This window comes from Camarhynchus parvulus, chromosome 19 (genome assembly GCF_901933205.1).
Source record: "Camarhynchus parvulus chromosome 19, STF_HiC, whole genome shotgun sequence".
In the NCBI taxonomy this organism is placed as follows: Eukaryota; Metazoa; Chordata; class Aves; order Passeriformes; family Thraupidae; genus Camarhynchus; species Camarhynchus parvulus.
The window spans coordinates 7,786,161-7,805,429 of record NC_044589.1 but is presented as its reverse complement, the minus strand read 5'-3'; the positions used below and the strand labels follow the sequence as shown (position 1 = coordinate 7,805,429).

General features: G+C 48.2%; 1 protein-coding gene across 3 annotated transcripts; it reads right to left on the bottom strand.

Moving 5' to 3' along the window:
• Positions 1–4,643: 4,643 nt before the first annotated feature.
• On the bottom strand, positions 4,644–18,335 carry LOC115911508 (transient receptor potential cation channel subfamily V member 2-like). 3 transcript variants are annotated; one of them, XM_030962531.1, is made up of 18 exons: positions 18,036–18,335; positions 17,695–17,857; positions 17,348–17,465; positions 16,224–16,518; positions 14,615–14,748; positions 13,832–13,984; positions 13,249–13,389; positions 12,069–12,367; positions 11,482–11,658; positions 10,885–11,043; positions 10,674–10,769; positions 10,135–10,205; positions 9,696–9,861; positions 8,398–8,464; positions 8,011–8,318; positions 6,149–6,267; positions 5,642–5,736; positions 4,644–4,917 (listed from the first exon to the last, which is right to left on the bottom strand). In XM_030962531.1, exons 4-18 carry the CDS (start codon positions 16,460–16,462, stop codon positions 4,790–4,792), a joined length of 2,352 nt encoding a protein of 783 aa, XP_030818391.1. In that variant the 5' UTR covers positions 16,463–16,518; positions 17,348–17,465; positions 17,695–17,857; positions 18,036–18,335; the 3' UTR covers positions 4,644–4,789. The 3 variants fall into 3 exon arrangements, with proteins under 3 accessions (XP_030818391.1, XP_030818392.1, XP_030818393.1); XM_030962533.1 differs by having other exon boundaries at positions 4,795–4,957; XM_030962532.1 differs by lacking the exon at positions 17,348–17,465.
• Between the last annotated feature and the right edge of the window lie 934 nt (positions 18,336–19,269).

Below are 19,269 nucleotides of genomic sequence, written 5' to 3'. Positions count from 1 at the left end.
CCCCTCTGATGCTGAATTAAAAATAGAATAATGACACATTGCATGGAACACAGATTCTATATTTGTCTTTGAAGCATTTCCCCAGCACACTAAAAAACAACATTTATTACCTACCAGAGCACAATCACGTCCTCCAGAGATCCTGCAGCATCCTGGAGACCATCAGGAAAATCAAAGATTGTCCCAAGGAGAGGTCCAAACCTGCACCTTGAAGTGGCTTTTCCAGGTGAATGAACCAGCCTAGAAAACATCAGAGAAGGATTTATAGCAACGCATTGCATTTAAAAATACAAAATAAATCTTACTGCATGGTGTTTTCTGAAATCAGCAGGAGCTGAGGGGGTTCCCAGCCTGCTCCAGAGCTGGATCCATCCCTGTCCTCACCCTGTGACAGGACAAAGCCACAAGAGGGTGCCCGTTGTGCGAGCCCTGCTGTGCCCAGGCTGCTGCTTTCTGCTCCCAAGCACCTGAGCAAAGTCCAGCAGAGCACCAAAGGATTTCCTTTGTGACACAATTCCCTTTAACCCTGGATATTGTCACAGATCCTGTAGGATCTCTTGCTTTCTGCCTGGCCCCAGAAGCAAAGGGGACATGCAGAAAACTCCCCAAGCACATTTGTGTTGCCAAGGGCTGCACCAACTGCACACAGGCAAAAATCAGGATTTTACCTCACTGGGACAAAAAGGGACAGAATAACTTTATTTCTTTATTTCTCTCCTATTTTCTACTGACCAAGCCAGGAGCTCTGCAGTCCTCTACCATACAGGGAGAGCACATCCAGCTGGGAGCACAAAGCAGGAATGTTTTATTTGTCACTGCTCAGGCATGGTTGGAAAATCCCCAGCAGGGAGTGTTTACGCTGCCAGTGTTTGCACCTCTGTCTCCAGGCAATGGACAGCACCCTCCCCTCTTCCCTCAACCTGCACCCAACAGCTCCAGCAAGGAGAGCATCCGTCAGCCCAGCAGGCTGCACACCCATGGGCACAGCTCAGATCCCAAATAAAACCCAACCTGTGCCCCAGAAGGAGACAAGCAGCCCTTTCCCTGGAATTCTCTATATATAGCTTTGTAGAATTAGTGTCCTTTGCAGCAGGAAGGGCAATTTTTAGAACAAAACATCACATATCTACTTATATGTGGATCGGTTCCTATTATTTATTTTATTCCAGCCATCCTCAGGGACAGATCCTGTAACCAGTTTAGCAGCAGCAAAATCATTACTCAACAATCTGACAGCAGAAAAGGGAATAGCACAGCTGGCAACCTCCCTCCCTGTGACCCTTGAGAGTGGAACAGAAATACAGCACAGCCCAGTTAGCTGAACATTTTCCCACTCTTTTTCCAAATTCCACGATTCCTTCCAGTGTTTTTGCTGCAGAGGTAAAAGCACTGCAAGCTTGGGACGAACAAAGGGAAATGGCACTCAGCAGATTCATTCTTGTCCTAATGGGTGAAGGTTTTCATCCAGAGGATTCCAAAATAGCAGAATTATTTTTCCCTGCAATGATGGAGTCCCTGACTTTAGTGTTGGAGACGTGACCAGCAACAAAACCAGCACTGCCAGCTGGGGATGGCTCTGCTGCCCAGTGAAATAGAGACATGGTTCTCTTTGCCCAGAAAATCTAAATTTTCCAAGGATTCTCAGGAAAGAGTGCAACAAACCCCATGGGCACTTTCCTCTCTGTGTGTTCACCATTTGACAACCATCCTCACAGACCAGAAATGCTGTAACACACCACATGCCACAAATCTCAGCTGAAAAAAAAGAAAATATTATGGCAAAAGAGGAAGCAAGAAAAACCCCTTTGCACTCATATTTAGTGAGAGTTCTGCTCCACCCCCAAGGCAGCCACAGCCACATTTTCTGAGCCTTTCCCTGCTCCTGTCTGGCCCCAAGTTTAGGGGGTTTTTGAGCTGTAGAAGAAGATTTGAGGTTGCAAAGTGCAAGTTTTCTTTTCAAATTATTTTTTCCTCCCAGTTTTAATTTTTGTTTCAGTCCCAGAGCAAGAAATGAAATTTCTTGAGCACAGCAAAGCCCAAAAAGTGAGAGGCAGCCCCAGGAAGAGTCCAGCTGCAAACTCCACCAGCTGCAGCCCTTCAGCCCCAGCCCTGGGCAGCTCCTGGGACTTACAGAAAGCATCTGCTCTTTGTCCCAGCCCTGGGGCTGTCACATTTCAAAGGCTCCCTCTGCGAGCTCCAGAGGCAATGGAAAATATGTTCGGTTGCAAGTGGGGTCACAGGGAGATGGAGAGGGAGGAACCAGCTCGTGGATGCAGCTCCCAGTGCTGGCTCCAGCTTCAGAGCAGCCTTTGGAAAAACAGGGGGGAAACTCCCCAGAGTGTGCAAAGCATCTGAAGAAAAAGGAAGGTTTGATTCAATCTCTGCCCATGAGGAAATTACAGAATTTGGAACCACACAGAGCAGAGATGGAGGTTTTCTTAGGAAAATTGCAGAGAGAGCTCTGTGAGTGGGGAAAGCTCAGAGCCTTCCACAGAGGGCACAGGGAGCAAGGAGCAGGCAGAGTGTGCTGGGGTAAACGAGGGGTTTGGATGCCCTGGGGTTCATCTCTGACCTGTCAGGAGCTGAGGAACTCTGACCAAAGCACATCCAGAGGGTTTGGGCAGCCCTGGAGCTGCACTGGGAGCTGCTGGTGCCTTCCCATGGCAGGGCTGGGCCCCCAGAGCCTCTGTGCTTCAGACAGAGGAGGGAAACTGCAGCTGCACCTCCACTGCCACTTGTGAGAGGTTTTATTGTTTAGTCAGAGCCCTGCAAAACCTCCCCCTGTGCACAGGAAAGTTCTCAGTGGGGTTTACCTGTCAGGGAGAGAGGGAGAGGACAGCTCACCTGTTGAGGAGTTCTTGTGTAAATGACTGAAGGGTTTCCTGACAAAACATCTGTTAAGAGTGAACCCCAAAATCCTCTGGGGCCTCTGAACCACCGTCCATGAGAGTGCAGGGCTGGGGTGGGACTGGGAAGCTCTGGGGATGCCAAAGCCCTGCCTCACAGCAGAACATTCCTGGTGCAGATCAAAAGACAAATGAGCACTGCCAAGCTTAAAAAGAGAAGCAGGTCCAAGGAAGGGCTGAAGAGGAAGGTGATGCTGAAAGCTGTCAGTGCCCACAGCCTCCCCAAACGACCAGCAAGGTTATTTATTGAGAGCCCAGCCAGGGATGGCAGATCGGATCCTGCCTTTCTTTACAATCTCCAAGTGTCCCTGCCACAGCAAAGCACCAAGCACAGCAATAGATTTATCATGGGCCAGATGAGCACCTTGCCAGATCTTGGGAACACTTAGGACAAAGCCATAGATGGGAAAAGCAGCTGAAGGCTTCACAAAGCAAGAAAACAACAGAAGGTGGAGCAAGAAAAGTCAGTTCCCACTCAGAGTCCCAGAGCAGTGAGGCTGGAGGGGGAATTGCCCAGCACAGGGGGGAGAACCCATTGAAGTGCAGGGAATAAATTTTAAAACAAAATTTTGCTGCCTGCCACATGCATGCAGTGAGGATTAAGGTGATGGTGTCCAAAAGGAAAACCTCCAAGGCTCACTCCGAGTGGAATTGAGACATCTCAGGTTGCATGGCTTATCTCACTGAAGGGAAGGTGAGAGAAACCTTTCCTGGGATTCTCACCAACCTTCCCCTGGACTGGAAGGTGCATCCAGGGCAGCACCAGCTGCTCCAGGCTCGGATGTGGCTGCACAAACTGACATGGAGCTGTGGAAAACAAGAGTTAACTCCCACAGCAGTAATCAGGAGTCTGATAAGAACCTGCAGTCCACACTGATAACACCTTCTCTCCCTTGCTGAGAAAGGCAAAGCTCTAAAAGTGCATCCAAAAATGAACATTTTCAATGAAGTACACTTGCTGTATTGTTTACAGAAATTTTACATGTTATTACTGTTGAATAGAGTGAAAAGTGAGACAGCTCATTTTTATCTCTTTTCCCACAGAGTTTGCAGCAGGCTGCAAGTCACAAGAAGGAACAAGGTCCTTGCAGACATTTGCAGCAAGACAGGATGCCCATCATGAGTAACAGGAAGCAAAAACCACACACAGAGTGTTGGCCCATCAGTCTCTCAGGGGCCACGAGCAGGATTCTGCTGTTGTTTATTACAGAGACAAAGCAACCCATGAAAAACACAAGTCCCCAGAAATCCACCAGTGAAGTTTCAGGTCCAGGAAATCCCACACCACTTCCACAATCCACTTCACTTTTCTTTTAGGCAAAGAATTTCATTCCGTAAGTGTGAAATGGGGATCCTGGCGTGGATTAACCACAGAGCCCTGCAGGTGCTGCACAGGGTGAGGGTTTGTCCACTCACATCTCACACCAGCACGGAGACAACTCCACCCTCAGCAGCTTTTAGGCCTCTACAACACTCTTTATTCCAAAGCACTGCAGTGCAGTCCCTTGTGACAGGAGAACAGGCTGGGCCATCCTCAGCCAGGTGATTCCTTGGGCATTATCCATGAGCATCATCCATGGGCATTATCCACATTATCCATCAGCATTGTCCCTGCACAGCTCAGAGAGCTCTGCCTCCCCCACTGCCCCAGGAGCTCTGGGATCTTTAGGAATAATAAAAAGAAAGTATCAGGCAGAGAAAAGCCGAGTAAAAACAGTTTCTTCAGAGGAAATGAATCATTAAAGTGCATGACAACACTCAAAGCCACAGGCTGAGCCACAGTCCTCCACGAAATGCACTTTGCTGCTGACAGTGTCCCCAGCTCTTGCAGCTGCTGGGGAAGAGCAGCTCCTCCGCAGTTGGAGGCAGGTTCAGAGGGGCTGTCAGAGCTCTCTGGGCTGTCTGTGCAGAGGAACCATCTCTGTGCCAGGTGCCTGGGGCTGCAGCAGGGCCAGCTCCTCCGGGGCAGCTGCTCGGGGTGGTTTCTGGGCTGGTCTCCAGGCGCTGGTGTCTGCAGCAGGGACACAGAGCAGCCCCTCGTCAGCAGGAAGCTGACAAAGGGACCCAGCTTTAGAAGGGTGAAGGCTCAGGGAACACCCAGCACACCCCACAGAATCTCCTAAGCACTGCGACCTCCCCAGCTCTGGCAAACTGGCACCCGGGGGAATCTACACTGGAGGTTGTGCCCAAATCCACTGGAGCTCCTGGCCAGGCCCTGCCAGGCTGAACAAGGTCTTTCTAACAGGGAAAGAGCTCTGATTTCCACAGAGCTCCTTCCCAGCTCTACCAAGGGAAGCAAACAAAGGTCTCAGGCAGAATCTGACAGCATTGCCAGAGTTAATGCCCAAATTCAGGCTCTGAAAGCCCTGTGAGTTTAACATCTGCAGGACCAATGAGCCTGAATTTTACCTTTCCTAGGAAAAGCCTCACATATTTGGGCTACTGAGCCAAAAAGAAGAGCAGCCCTTGCTTTTCCTCAGCAGCATTTCCTGCCCATTTCTCCCAGAGCTGAATAGGAATGGCATCTCCTTCATCCTCACTTTGTTCCCAAACTCTGGCCAGCCCCAGACCTACACTAAATCTTTATTTTCTCAGCTCACAAGGGATGCTGCTGTGGGCAAGCAATTTCAAGTTGGCCTGCCTGGAATGCCAAAGACATAACAACATGCCAAGAGCAGTTTGCTGAGCAGGAAGCTGAAAGGAAACTGCAGACCTTTCTTCATGATTAAATTTACCTTCTGGATTTAGTTCTGAATCATTGGTGCTCCCAGGTTCTTCCTTCAGAACTCCCACATCCTTTGCCCAATCTGTCCATTTAATTTCCTCTACTCTGGAGAGACAAAATGCCACAAGACTCTGATGCCTGGAATGCAGCATCTCAGGGCAGATCTCATTGTTCTGCAGCCTCCCAGCCCAGCTCATCCTGCCAACACCACCCTGATGGTTTTTTTGAGCAAAGATCTTCCATACTCAAAGCTCCATGAGGCAAAATATCTTTTCTCCCTGCATATTGTCCACTGGTCTGGTTGGTTTCAAATTCTCCAGCTCAGGGAATTTTCTTAACACAAAGGTGGCAATGCTGGAGGAACAATTAAATCTCAAACCTCCAGCCTGGAAATCACCAACCAATTTGGGTGTAGCCAGGAGTGTGTGGTTGATCAGTGCTGAAATTCCCTGTGCTGCTCCAGGCTGTGACCCCGCTGGAGCTGGAGGGTGAGGGGGGAATGGGGACTCTGCCTTACCTGAAGCACCACCTCTCATCTTTCTTGTTGAGCCCCACGGACATGAAGCAGCCAGATCTCCTCTTCCCCCCCTGGCGCCACAGCCAGGCCTTCTCGATTTCCAGGATGGCAATTGCCCTCTGAAAGAGCAAAACCCACAAAATCAGAGAGAAGCCAGGGCACAGACAGAGCCCAGCCTAGCCTCTCCCCACTCAGAAACCCCTTGGGCTTGGAGAATCCCCAGGGAACCCAACCCCAAAGTGCTCCTGAAGTGGAGCCCAACCCCAAAGTGCTCCTGGAATACTGCCCCAGGTTACCCCTGCAGAGAGCTGAAAATACACCTAAAAATGCACCTGAAGTTCAGCTGTAAATACACCTAAAAATGCACTCCCGGGGTGACAACTTAATATAAAAGGCACATTAATAGCTGAGCTTAGGACAGACATGTAGCATTCATATTTTCTGAAAAAAAATCCCTCAACCCAAGGTTTTTCTCCTGGGAAGTTGAGAAGCCTCAGAGAAAAAGGCAAACAATAATTATGTGATTTGCTTCTCCTGTGTTTTGCTCCTTTGGAATGTGTTTGGAGATTGTTTACCCACAGGTGATTGTTTCGTTGGATTCTGCTGTGAATTATTTTGACTCACTGGCCAATCAGGGCAAGCTGTGTCAGGGCTCTGGAGAGTCAGGAGTTTTCATTATTATCTTATTTATTTCTTCATTATTTCATATTATCATTATATTAGCCTTCTGTACGTATCCTTTCTGTATTCTTTAGTATAGTTTAGTTTAGTATTCTATATCATAGTATAGTTTAGTATTCTATATTCTGCATTATATATTTGGTATTAGTTAATATAATATAGTAGCATAAAATAATAAATTAGTATAATAAAATAATAAATTAGATTTCTGAGGACATGGAGTCAGGTTCATCATTCCTTCCTGCCACGAGGGCACCCCACAAATACAACGTGGCCTGAAGAGAGAAATAAACAAGCAGGATGGGACTTGATGGGCTAAAGCTGGAATTGGACAATGAACTCCAAGATGCAAATGGAGCAGAACTTCATAAAAATGAGACGTGACCTTGTGTCCACTTTGTGCCCATTTTGGTTCATCATGGGTGCAGTCCTGGCTGGGCTCTTCTGCTGCCCAAGGTGCATCCATTGAGGAGATCCTTTTAATAAATCTCCATTCTATTCCTTAACTCTGTCCAGTCTCTGTTCCAGGTCAGCCTTCACAAGGCATCAGTGTAAGGGCATCAGAGAGGAGCCATGCAGAGCTTTGCTGGGCTCCAGGGCCTGCTGGGGCAGCTTTGTTTGCAGGGTAATTGAATTGTAGCTCTAAAGAGACATTTCCTGCCCTCATTCCAGCAGGCTGAAGAGCTGAGTGAGGCTGCAGTGCCACAGACAGATTGCTTTGGCTCCCCCAGACCCAGCCTGGCTAAGCTGGGCCCAGCTGGTCTGTGCAGCACAGCTGGGACACATCAGCCTCCTGCTGGGCTGGGAGCACCTGGTTACAGCACCAGGGTCAGGCTCAGAGCGCACCTGAGGTGAGCTCAGGGGCCAGGCCCTGACACTTTTTCCTCTGGGGATCAGGTCTGAGCAGCTCCTGTGTTTTCCTGGGGCTGCAAGGAGCTCCCAGCTGGGAAACCAGGGTGGGGACACATCCCAGACTCCCTGGCTGTGTCTGTGAGGAAGGTGAAGGAAGGGGATGAAGGGTTCTTCCTTCTCAGGACTTGCAGCAAGGTAAGAGCTGGCAGGGCTACCATGGCAGCACCAATTTCATGTCTTTGTGTTACCAGAGAAGTAAATGCTGTTCTGTGAGGAAGGCAGTGGCACCTGTGACTCTGGGCCTCACCTGCAGGGTTTTGGGGCCTCACCTGCAGCTTCCAGACGCTCTTGCTGTAGCCAGAGATATCCGTGACGGTCTCGCTCATGAGGGCAATCAGCATGTTCAGCAGCAGGATGTAGGTGAGGATCACAAACAGCAGCAGCAGCAGCATGACAAAGTACCTGAACCTGGCGTGCTCCTGGAAATCCAGGTCCCCCATGCCGATGGTGATCTTGAAGAGCTCCAGGGAGACGCTGAGCAGCCCCCCGTACATGGCGTGGCTGCCCGAGCTCTCCAGGGGAGCCAGGGACTTGTTGTGGGACACTGAGGGGGCATCGCCCATCAGCGTCACCAGGGCTGGGGGAAAAACACAACCTGAGCCCTCAGGGAAGGGATTTGTGCAGCCCAGCCCACACAGAACCCAGAGAGGGCTCACCTGCAGCAAAGCCAAAGAGGAAGATCATGTAGACCAGGAGGAAACGCAGCAGGTCTCTCATGATGGTCTGAAACACAAACCAGGGGAAGTGCTGGGCTTTGTCTCGCATGAAATCACCAGGATGATCTCACACACCACAAACCAGCCCTCAGGAGCACTGACAGCAAGGTTTCCACCTTTTATCCAGTGTGGAAAACTGCTAATATGTGTTAAATTACTTCCACAGGTAAATAATATCATTGGCAGCTTAATCTGACAGTGCTATGAACTTCTTTGTTGCTCTGTTAATATAAACAGTTCTTTGAAACAAATAAATTCCCTGTTAGCTCCCACTATGGCTGTTTCCAAATAGTTTCAACACACACCCCCCTCTCCTTTCCACCTCCTTTCACTTTACACAAATGGTGACCCTGGCACCTCGTTTCACCCCTGCTCTGCCTTTCCAGTCCCAGGTTCCTCTGTGGATCTGGAAACAGTTCTGAGGCCAACCTGAGCAGCTCCAGGGAGCCCAAACTGGTTTTCAGTGCTGTTTGGAGCTGGATTTTGGCACACAGGTGTCAGCTGCCATCACCTGGGATGTTCAGCAGAGCCAAACGAGTGATTTGCTGCAGCTGCAGATGAAGACACTGACCCAACCTCATTCTGCAGCACCTCTGCTTCCACAGGACACCAATCCCAGCTCCTTCACTACTTGCACCTAATTCCTTTTTGCATGTGCTCGTTTTACTGTGACCACTGCAAACACTGCAGGCAAAGTAACTGAAGGTTTGCAGGCAGGCAGAGCAACGAATGAAAATGGCTGTTGTTTTTAATAGGTATTAATAGCTGTATTGATTCCTGTCTACTTCCCCTTCATTTCATCCTCCACGATGAAATGCTCTCTTTCATCCTCTGATGAAATCCTCCTGATCAGCCTGCAGGATGAACAGCTGCCTCTAGGCATCCTCTACACAATTTGTTCCAACACCAATGTTTCTGTCAATTCCCTGTTCATTTACCAACTGCACAAAAAACGAAATTTCAAGATGTGTTTTTTTGGTTCCTGAGGACCAATTCTCATTACTCAGGAACCAAAAAACACATCTTGAAATTTTTTTTTTTGGTGGCAATACCAGCCCAGATCCTCTCCCTGCAGGGGTTTTAGGGCCGCTCTGACCTTCTGGATCATGACGAATTCTCATCACTCAGGAACCAAAAAAACACATCTTGAAATTTTGGTGGCAATACCAGCCCAGAGCCTCTCCCTGCAGGTTTTTTTTGGATACCTTCTGGATCTGCAGGGTTTTTTTTTTTGATACCTTCTGGATCATGACGCTGTAGATGCCGGTGCGCTGGAAGCCGCGGGTGTAGTAGAGAGTGTTCACCCAGCCCAGCAGCAGGGAGAACACCATCACTGCCACGTAGTTCTCTGAGCTGGCTCCATACAGCACTGCTGACAGCAGCAGGGAGAAGGCCTGGATGAAGCTGGAAGGGAAAAAAAAAAAAAAAAGGAATTGGCAGTGGCTCATCTTGGCAAAAATGGCCCTTGCAGATGTGCTCTGCAATAAAACACATCTGGGGAGGCTGAGAGCAGCACACAGAGCCCACCCAGCAACAAAAACAGGCTCAGGACAAGAGGCAGCAGCAGGGCTGCAAAGAGAGGGGCAGAGGAGCTGCTGTTCCTGCTCTGTGGTAATGCTGGGGCAGCTCAGCTGCACAAAGCAGCAGCTCCGGGCTGTGGCAGAGCCCAGGACTCACATGAGGATCTCGATGCAGCTGTCAGAGCACATGGTCTTCAGGGACTGGCGCCTCCTCCTCAGGTACAGGCTCTGGGGAGCAAAATCAATGCACCATTCATCAGAGCCAGGCCGTGTGAGAGGCACAGCCCTGCCCTGCCCTGCCCCAGGCAAAGCTCTGCTCCATGTGCTCCTCCTTTCATCTCCAAGATCCCCAATTTCATCTCTCCCAGATGAAAAAAAGCCCTCATTTATAAAGGGCAAGGATAAACAAGGGCTGAATCATGCCTCAGCCCAATGTCTTTATTAATAGCCTGCATTAAATGCCAGGGAGGCATTTTAATGCCATAAATCACAGAAGTCTCTCAGAATTATTTGCTGTTGTGGAACTGTGATCCCCCTTGCCCAGCAACCTGGCTTGTTCTGCCCCTGCCAGGTCACAGTGAGTGTCCCAGAGCAGGATTCCTCCTGCACATCCTGGTGTCAGGAGAACAACAGAAAGGGATCTGTTCCCTTTTTCCCCCCTGTTTTACAATGGAACCAGACAAGAGATCCCCCTACCTGGGCAAAGATCAGATAAATGCCTCCTAACAGGATAATGATCAGTCCAGAGACCCACAGGAAGCCTCCAGCTGTGAACTCCACTGGGAAGGAAGGCTGCAAGACAAAACCAGAACCACCCAAAGCAGTGGAGACGGGCAGGGACAGCGATGCCAAGCACCCACAACTTTTAAATCTGCTCCATCCATCCCAACAAAAAGGCTGGACCTACCTTTACCCTCAAGGGCTGATAGTATGCAATGGCTGTGAAGATGATCATGAATGACAGGTAGGAGACAAAGCTGAAGTAGAATCTCTTGGAAGCAAAGGTTTCCCATTTTTGCTGAAGCAGTTTGTTCAGTGGCTCCAAAACCACCATCTTGTACCGGTTCTGTGGGGAAACAAGGAACCAAAGTGCACCTGTGTGCCCCCAGGAATGGGAATTCACCTGAGGATGGTCTTTTTAAGGGCTGGAGCTGTGTGGATTCCACTGGGGAGTCGTTAAGGGGTTATTCAGTGTGAAAGATAATAAATATTGCACAGAAATCACTTCATTGAGGTATTTGAACAAACCGAGGCTTAAGACAACAAAAGGATCAAAATTTCTCTCAGATTATGGATGGTCAGAGCCATGCCAGGCAGCCTCCAAACAACAAAATCTGCAGACAGCCCCACTAATCACTCCTTTTTCAGAGAAACCACCCCTGAAAGCGCACATGAACTTGAAATGCCACAATTTCAAATTAATGCCACAATAAATATCCCGTTGGCTCCCCACTATGAAAAAGGAGAGAAAAAGCCTGTCCTGGAGCTGAGGTGAGAGGCTCACCGGGGTGTCACTGCTGTAGGCCAGGATCTCCAGCACAGAGTTCTCCTCGAAGCTGTCCAGGGAGGACAGGTCGTAGAGGGACACATGGATGGGGCCGTAGGTCCACTCGGTGAACTTGCGGGACAGGTGCCGGTACGGGGGCTCCTGGATCTCCCTCTGGATGATGTGCCTGAAGATCTGACACAAACACAAGCCTGTTCTGTGCTGCAGCTGCTGAAGGACACCCAAAGCAGCACAGATGGAGCTGGAGCTCATCCAGCACCTGGGTCTGGCTAAAAGCAGGGAAACAACCAAATCTGGCTGCCCCAGGAGTGGGGACAGTTTTGGGGCAGGGACAGCAGGGACAGCTGAGGCTCTGCAGGACACAGCTGGGTGGCTTGGAGGTGCCCTCCCTTTGTGGTCACCTCTGGCACAGCCCCTGCCAGCAGCATCAGCACGGGTTGGGTGTGAGAAGCTCCAACGCCAAACCCCACTGGACACCAACCAGGGGTGCAAATCCCACCATCCCTGCTCCTCACCAACCAGGGGTGCAAATCCCACCATCCCTGCTCCTCAGCACCCCCAGGGTCCCCTCTGGCTGTCCCCACCTCCACTTTGCCTGTCTTGGCAGCAAGCTGCAGGGGATTTAAGCCGTCATAGTTGACAATCTCCTCCAGTTTGCAGGTGGGGTCCAGCTTCACGCCCGCCTTGAGGATCTCCACGTAGGTGCTGCTGACAAACTTGGTGTTCTCCTCGGTGTCATCTGCAATCATCACCAGGGCGTGCAGCACCGTGTTGCCCTGGGTGTCCTGCTCCTGCAGCCTGGCTTTCTGGTGGGGGTTGTTCAAAAGGTAATCCACCACATCCAGCTGGTTGGTGCAGGCAGCCAAGGACAGGGGAAGCTCACCTGAGGAGATCAGGACACAGCATTTGGAGGGGAAGCAGGAAGGGGTGAAAGAGGATTCAAGAAAGGGGGGGAAAGCAATCCTAGAAAAATATGTTAAATATACAAAGTATATAAAAATTATAAAAATACATTAAAATGTATAAAAATGTATAAAATATATTGAAATAATATATAAAATATATAAAAATAATATAGAAAATATTAAAATGTATAAAATTATATTAAAATAATGTATTAAAATGTATTAAAATAATGTATAAAATATATATTAAAATAGTCTACAAAATATATAGAAATATATAGAAATATATTTTAATGTATAAAATGTACAAAGAATATTAAAATAATGTATTAAAATATATTAAAATAATAGATAAAATATATTAAAGTAATAGATAAAATATATTAAAATAATAGATAAAATATATTAAAATAATATATAAGAATACACAAAAATATATTAAAATTATTTATTACATATATTAAAATAATATATAAAATATAAAAAATATACAAAAACAGCCCAGAGTTTTGTCACTGAAACACAGAACAGGTTCTGCCTCAGTGTCTCTGGATCCTGAAAGGGTTTTACAATAAACAATTACTCTATTTCAGGGGCAGCTGAAACACTTTCCCACATCTCAAACTGATCTCTCAAATGTGAACTAGCCAAGTATTGCTGTCTGAAGCCACTCAGACAGGATTAAACACATAAACCCAAGGATGATGGAAATGCACAGTGAACAGCCCAGATAGGAAAGGATTCTGCTTTTTAAATAAGTCAAGGGCTTGATTAAAGGGCACTGAAGATCTAGAATTAGTGGCATCACACACAGCGAGGCAATAAAACCCCCAAAGGAATGTGTTCCACAGTGACTCACCAAAATAAAAGTAAACTCCTTCTTTCTTCTTCCTGAAGAACTCCCCGTGGGCCCTGGCGTGGACATCAGCTCCGTTCTCCACCAGCAGCTTCACCATCTCCAGGCTCCTCTTCTCGATGGCAATGTGCAGGGCAGTCTGGCCTGGGGCACAGCAAACCTGTCACTGTGCCACCCCAGGGACAGCAGGGATGTCACAGCCTCAGGGTGGGCTGGGCTGGCAGCTGAGGGCTTTCCACAGCCTCAAAACCACCAGAAATTCAATACCAGGGCAGGCAATTCCCCCTGCCTGGCACTGAGATCCCAAACAGCCACGGGAGGGTTGAGGCAGCCAAAGAAAGCTCATTCAACAATCACAGACCACTTCACTTTTACAAGTGCTTTTTATACTTTCCTGAGTAAATAATCTCACTTCTTGGGTTATTAAAAGCACGTATCATTCCTGTTTTACAGACCAAGGAGGGTATAACGCAAGGCTGGAGGAGATACAGGAGCAGAATCAGAAATAAAGGGTGGGGAGACTGCAGGAGCTCCAGGTCCCTTCTTTCTCCTTTTCCCTGCTCATCTCACATGAATCCTTCCTTACCTCTGTAGAAACAGTCAGAGCAGGACACGTTGACAAGGGGCCTGGGGTTCTGTGTCTTTTGGTCTATTTCCAGCAAGACTGGGATTGTGTCATTCTTCCCATTTTTCAAGTTCAGCAGGGCTTTCATTAAGCAGGTCTTCCCAGTCTTTGCATCTGGCAGGGAGAGAGGATTGAATGGGCTGTGGGCGTGCTTTGCATCTCTTGATTCAGAGATCAATTACAATATTCATTTTAAAAGTTTTTATCAGTATTTTTAGCAGTCCTAAGGCAAAACCCTTAGGATATATTCAATTAATGGCATTCTCTGTGGTGGTGGTTGTTTCCCAGGATGAGGGAAGAGATGAGAATCTTGACTCCATGTTTCAGAAGGCTGATTTATTATTTTATGATATATATTATAGTAAAAGAAAATGATATATTAAAACTATACTAAAGAAAGAGAAAGGATTTCATCAGAAGGTTAGAAAGGAAGGAAAGGAGTGATAATAAATTCTTGTGACTGACCAGAGCCAGCTGGACTTTGATTGGCCATTAATTAAAAACAACCACATGAGACCAATCACGGATCCACCTGTTGCATTCCACAGCAGCAGATAATTATTTTTTTTACATTTCCTTTCTGAGGCTTCTCAGGAGAAAACACAAAAGGATTTTTGATAAATTATGTCCGTGACAATTCTCCACCTTGGGGTGAATGTAAGGAAAATAAAAGACAGAGGGCAAAGAGGAAGCAAAGAACCAGGAGCACATTCCCTGCCACCCCTGCGAATAAAGGGGATCTACCTGTGTACTCGGAATTGGTGAGGAATTTGGAGTTCCTCCTTAAGTACTCCAGCAATCCCTCCAGAGCCTGCGGGCTGCCCCTGACCACGGCGCTGAACAGCCGCTCCCTGTCAAAGCGATTCGGGTCCTTCTGGCTGCGGGACAAAGGCAGGGAGGGAATCAGGCAGGAATTCCGGGGGGGCAAGGTGGAAAACGCCAAGTACTTGGTTTTGAAATTTTTTAAAAATTTAAAACAGTTTCATAGTAATAAAATGGTTATAAATATAGTAATATAATTAGACTAATAAAAATTTGGATAATTGGGATTTAGGACAATATTAGGTAAAAACAACGAAGAGTTACGGACAGTCCAAGTACCTTTTCTGAGCAAAATAAACCCCAAAAAGGACCCACGTTAACAGAGGAGTAACTTTTAAAAACAATAGCTTGTTGCATATTTATACACTTCATACATGATGCATAAATTCTATTTAAACAAATGATTCTGTCTGGTCAGTGTCAACTTCTTCTTCCTAATTTTGACAGCGTCTTCAGGGCTGAAGGAGATGGGAAGAAGTTAGTTTCTTCTAACTATAATAAATTATATTAATTTATTATAATTTATTATAATTTATTATCAATAATATTTATTATCGTAATGTTTATTTATAATATTATAATATTATCTATAATATTATCTATAATATCTATTATTATAATTTATTATCGATAATATTTATTATATAGTATATTGCTGTTGTTAAAAGTAATATATTAATAAATAATATAATATAGAATATTATATTATTATATTATAATATAATAATAAATATTTCTATTATTATAGTTATACTAAATAATTCTATTATTATAATATAATAAATGTAATCAATAATTACTATATTATTATATTATAATATAAATAAATAATATTTTTACTACTACTACTACTAATAATAATAATAATTCTCTTTCTCTGAAATATTTAGGTGTCCTATGGCTGCTATCTGGTGTGAATACTTTATTCCTTTCTTTAAAAAAATCCTACATGCATAGTTTCTATTTTAACATTATGGTATGACCTAAAACTGTATTGAATACACTACTTAAAAAAATTAATACAGCATAACTTTCCAACATTACACATATAATTTTCATTTTAATATTTGTGAAAAGCCAGTCATAAAATGCACATTTTTCACAGGAAGATCTGGAGGGGGAAGTTCTGGAGAGCAGGGACAGGAATGTGCCACAAGCTCCAGTGGGACAGTGGAAAGAGGGAGGGAGGTGGAGGAGATTTTGATGGGGGCAGAAAAAAACCCCACACAAATGTTTTATTTTTGAGTCAAGGGAAAAATAGAGACAGTTATTTCCCAGAATTCTCCTAAGTGGCTGCTCTTTCCATCAGCTGGAGCTGTTCCCAGAGCCAGGCTGATGTGCAGCCCTGGCAGGAATCCAGAGCAGAGAGAGGAGCCCAGGAGCAGGGTCAGGCCCATCCCTGGGGGGACTCAGTGTTATATTTAGTGGGATTTAGTGTGGATTCTTTTAGTGCAGACTTGGGAAAATCCATAGGATCTGTGTGGATCACCTGGATCAACCCAAACTGGTCAAACACCCCCCAGTTACTCACTTGCTGACGAGTCCTGGCCGATAATTCAGATTAATCTTGATTTTAGGGGCAAAGTCACTGCTCTCCTTCTGGTAAGGTGTCTCCAAGGGCTGTGGCTCTCCTTTCCTCCCAGGTCCTGACCTTTCCTCCTTTTTGCTCGGGGCAGGTTTCTCCTCCTGGGGGCTGTCATCTGTTTCCAGCAGTCCTATGAGCCTGTTCCTCTGAGCTGGGCCTGGCTGCCCATTTGTGAATTTATCCATTGCCAGGAGAGATGGTCCTGCAGGTCACAAAGAGCTTCCCTGTGGGGCCACTAAACCTGCAAGGGATGGGGAGAATTAACACAATTTCTTCACAAACCCCAAAGGTGTTTGGACACAAAGAGATTCCCAGGTTGGCCACGGGTCCCTTGAGAGGGAGATTTGGTGAATCTCTGCGTGGAGGAGGAGTATTTGAATACAGGATCAGGGTCCTTAGTGGGGTTCCAGTGGAGGAGAGGTTTAGAAGCTGTTCATGAGGCACAGGCAACTCATGTGCAGCACATCTGAGCCCCCTGTGTGGGATGACCTCACCTGTTGGCAGCAGCACAGGCTCCTGACATAAAAGGCAAGGAAAGTGGCTCTTTAGGGGTGTGTGATCGTGGTTCTTGTCTCAGTGCAGCCAGCACAGGCACAGGCTGCTCACCAAGTGGCCAAGAAGATAAAGGTTCACTGGGGATCCTCCTTGAAACAGGGAGGTTTACAGTCCCTGCTGGGGAGGTTTACAGGGAAAAACACCTGCACAAAGTGCCTGGCATTTCATCCTGGATGGGCAAAATGATCTCCTGGGTATTTGGAGCTGCTGGTTGTCCATGTGAGCACGGAACTGGAGCTCCCAGCTGCGAGGCAAGCACAGTCCCAGCCCTGGGAGCTGCACAAGCACAGCTGTGCCCAGGAGCAGCAGCAGAGCCCCCAGCCAGCCCCTTCTCTCATCTGACAAGGGCGTTGTGGTTTGAAGAGTCAAAACACTTTCCTGAGCTCTGCTTTGCCTCTTTGGGGACATCTCTCCACATCCTCTGGGCACATCTCAGACCACACCCAGGGCACAGAGCCCGAGTCAGCGTCTCACAGGGTTTGAGAGGCAGAAATTGAACATCCAGGGTCACCCACCTGCAGCAGAGCTCTGCTCAGCAGCTCCTCCTCATGCCCAGGCACTCCCTCCAAAGGGTTAACAGGTTTGCTCTGAGGAGAAATCTCCCTTGCTGGGGCTACAGCCAGACTCCATCGCCTGCACCAGCAAAGGGGTAAATGGACACAGCACGAGCATTTAGGCTGTGAAAAACCCCAGCTCTGGGCAGAAAACAGCCACCAAACATCCTCATGCAGCTCACAGCAAGAAACCCCAGGGCTGGTCTGGAGACAAGCCGTGGGGATAATGCAGACACTGAGTTTAGGCTGCGCTCTAGTGACAAACATTCCTCTGCACACGCCCTTTAATCCCTCCCCAGAACACTTACTGGTGCATCTGCCGAATCCTTTAGGAGGAAATTTGCACTTCCATAACAGTTTGCTCGTGCTTTTCCATCTTCCTCTCCCCAAAATCATTCCTCAGCTGCAGTTTCCATCCCTCCACAGCGCTCAGGAGATTTATTTACAGCCAGTTTCGCACAGACAGAGCGTCTGGGTTAAAAGCAAGAGCAAAATGGTCCCATAAACCAGGACCCTGAGAGGGATCCCCCTTCTCTGTGCATCCCTGGGAGCTCTCTCTGCTTCCCAGCTCCGCTGGCACCTCCCAAGAACTGAGTTGTTGCTCCTGAGCCCTCCCCAGGCCCGGCTGTCAGAAGAGCTCAGCACTTACCAGAAGTTGCTGCAAGCTCCACCCAAGAGCCGATCTGATCCCCACGGGTCCTTCAGAGGGGAAGAACCTCCCAGCAGAAACCAAGTCAGGCACCAAGAGGTGTCAACTGGCGTCAAGGCAGACCCAAAATTATTCCCATCCATGGGTGAGAAGCCACGCAGGGAAGCCCATGTTCATCTGGCAGTGGCACAGCGTGGAGCTCCTGGCTGGTCCATGAGGGAATGCAGGGATCCTGCGGGAAGGAGCAGCCCCAGAAGATCCCCGTGGTTCACCCAACGTGTGGCTTTTTGCAGAGTGAAGGAGGCTTGCACAGGAAATGACTGGCTGGATTTCTCAGTGAAGGGGAGAGCCAATGAGTGCAGTGCTCTTATATGGGAAAGCTGCTGCCTACTGCAGATTCAGAATGTTTAACCCCTGCCTGCACAGAGCCTCTGCCTCCCCCACAGCCCCCCGAGTCCCACAAGGCTCCCCAGGGCAGCAGAACAGCTGAGGCCAAGCTTGGTGTGGGAGGGCAGCTCTGCAGAGCCCCAGGGACACAGCCTGATGTGCCACCAAGGGCAGTGCCAGCTGCTGCTCAGGGCAGTGCCCAGAGCAGCCCCAGACTCTCAGGGCATTGCTTTCCCCCTCTGCTCCAGGGCCTGGGTGTGCTCCAGAGGAGAAAAGTCTGGCAGAGGCTTCCCCTGGGAGCAGGGATGAAGAGTTGGGCTTGCTCATCCTTGGGGCTCCCTTCCAACTCAGAATATTCTGTGAAATCTGAGCGGATGTCCCCCCAGCCCTCAGCACCAACTGGCTGTCCTGGGGCCCACACACCCCAAAACTGCTTCATTTTCCCCTCCCAGAGCAGGGGACAGCAGCCCTCAGCAGTGGGGACATGGGGGTGAGGTCCTGCAGGGTGACCCCAGCACCCTCTGCCCCAGGGAATGCTGCTGCCCTGGCTCCCACCTGAGCTCCTGATGCTCCACGAAGCCTTTGGTGTGACCCAGAGCTCAGCTGGGAATCCTCATTAATAAACAAAATTCTGGCAGTTCCAGGAGGAATCCCAGGAGGGAGGTGGCCAGAAGGACAGAGCAGGGCTGTCCCAGCAGGACACCCCGAGCTCTGGCTGTGCCTCCCTCCCTCCAAAGCTGCCCCAGGCACAGCAGAGCCTGGAGCAGCCCCTGGGCCTGCAGGATGCTGTGACCCCTCCTTGGAACAGGAACTGTCCCAGCTTTGAGCAGCTGTGAGACCCCTCCCC

What these genes read in the sequence shown, in the direction of transcription:
- LOC115911508 (XM_030962531.1), bottom strand. Translation starts at nt 16,462, where the DNA reads ATGGATAAATTCACAAATGGGCAGCCAGGCCCAGCTCAGAGGAACAGG. An exon ending in CTCTGACTGTTTCTACAGAG is followed by an intron (nt 13,390 to 13,831) that starts GTAAGGAAGGAT and finishes GCTGTGCCCCAG; the next exon opens with GCCAGACTGCCCTGCACATT. An exon ending in GATGAGAGGTGGTGCTTCAG is followed by an intron (nt 5,737 to 6,148) that starts GTAAGGCAGAGT and finishes TTGTCTCTCCAG; the next exon opens with AGTAGAGGAAATTAAATGGA.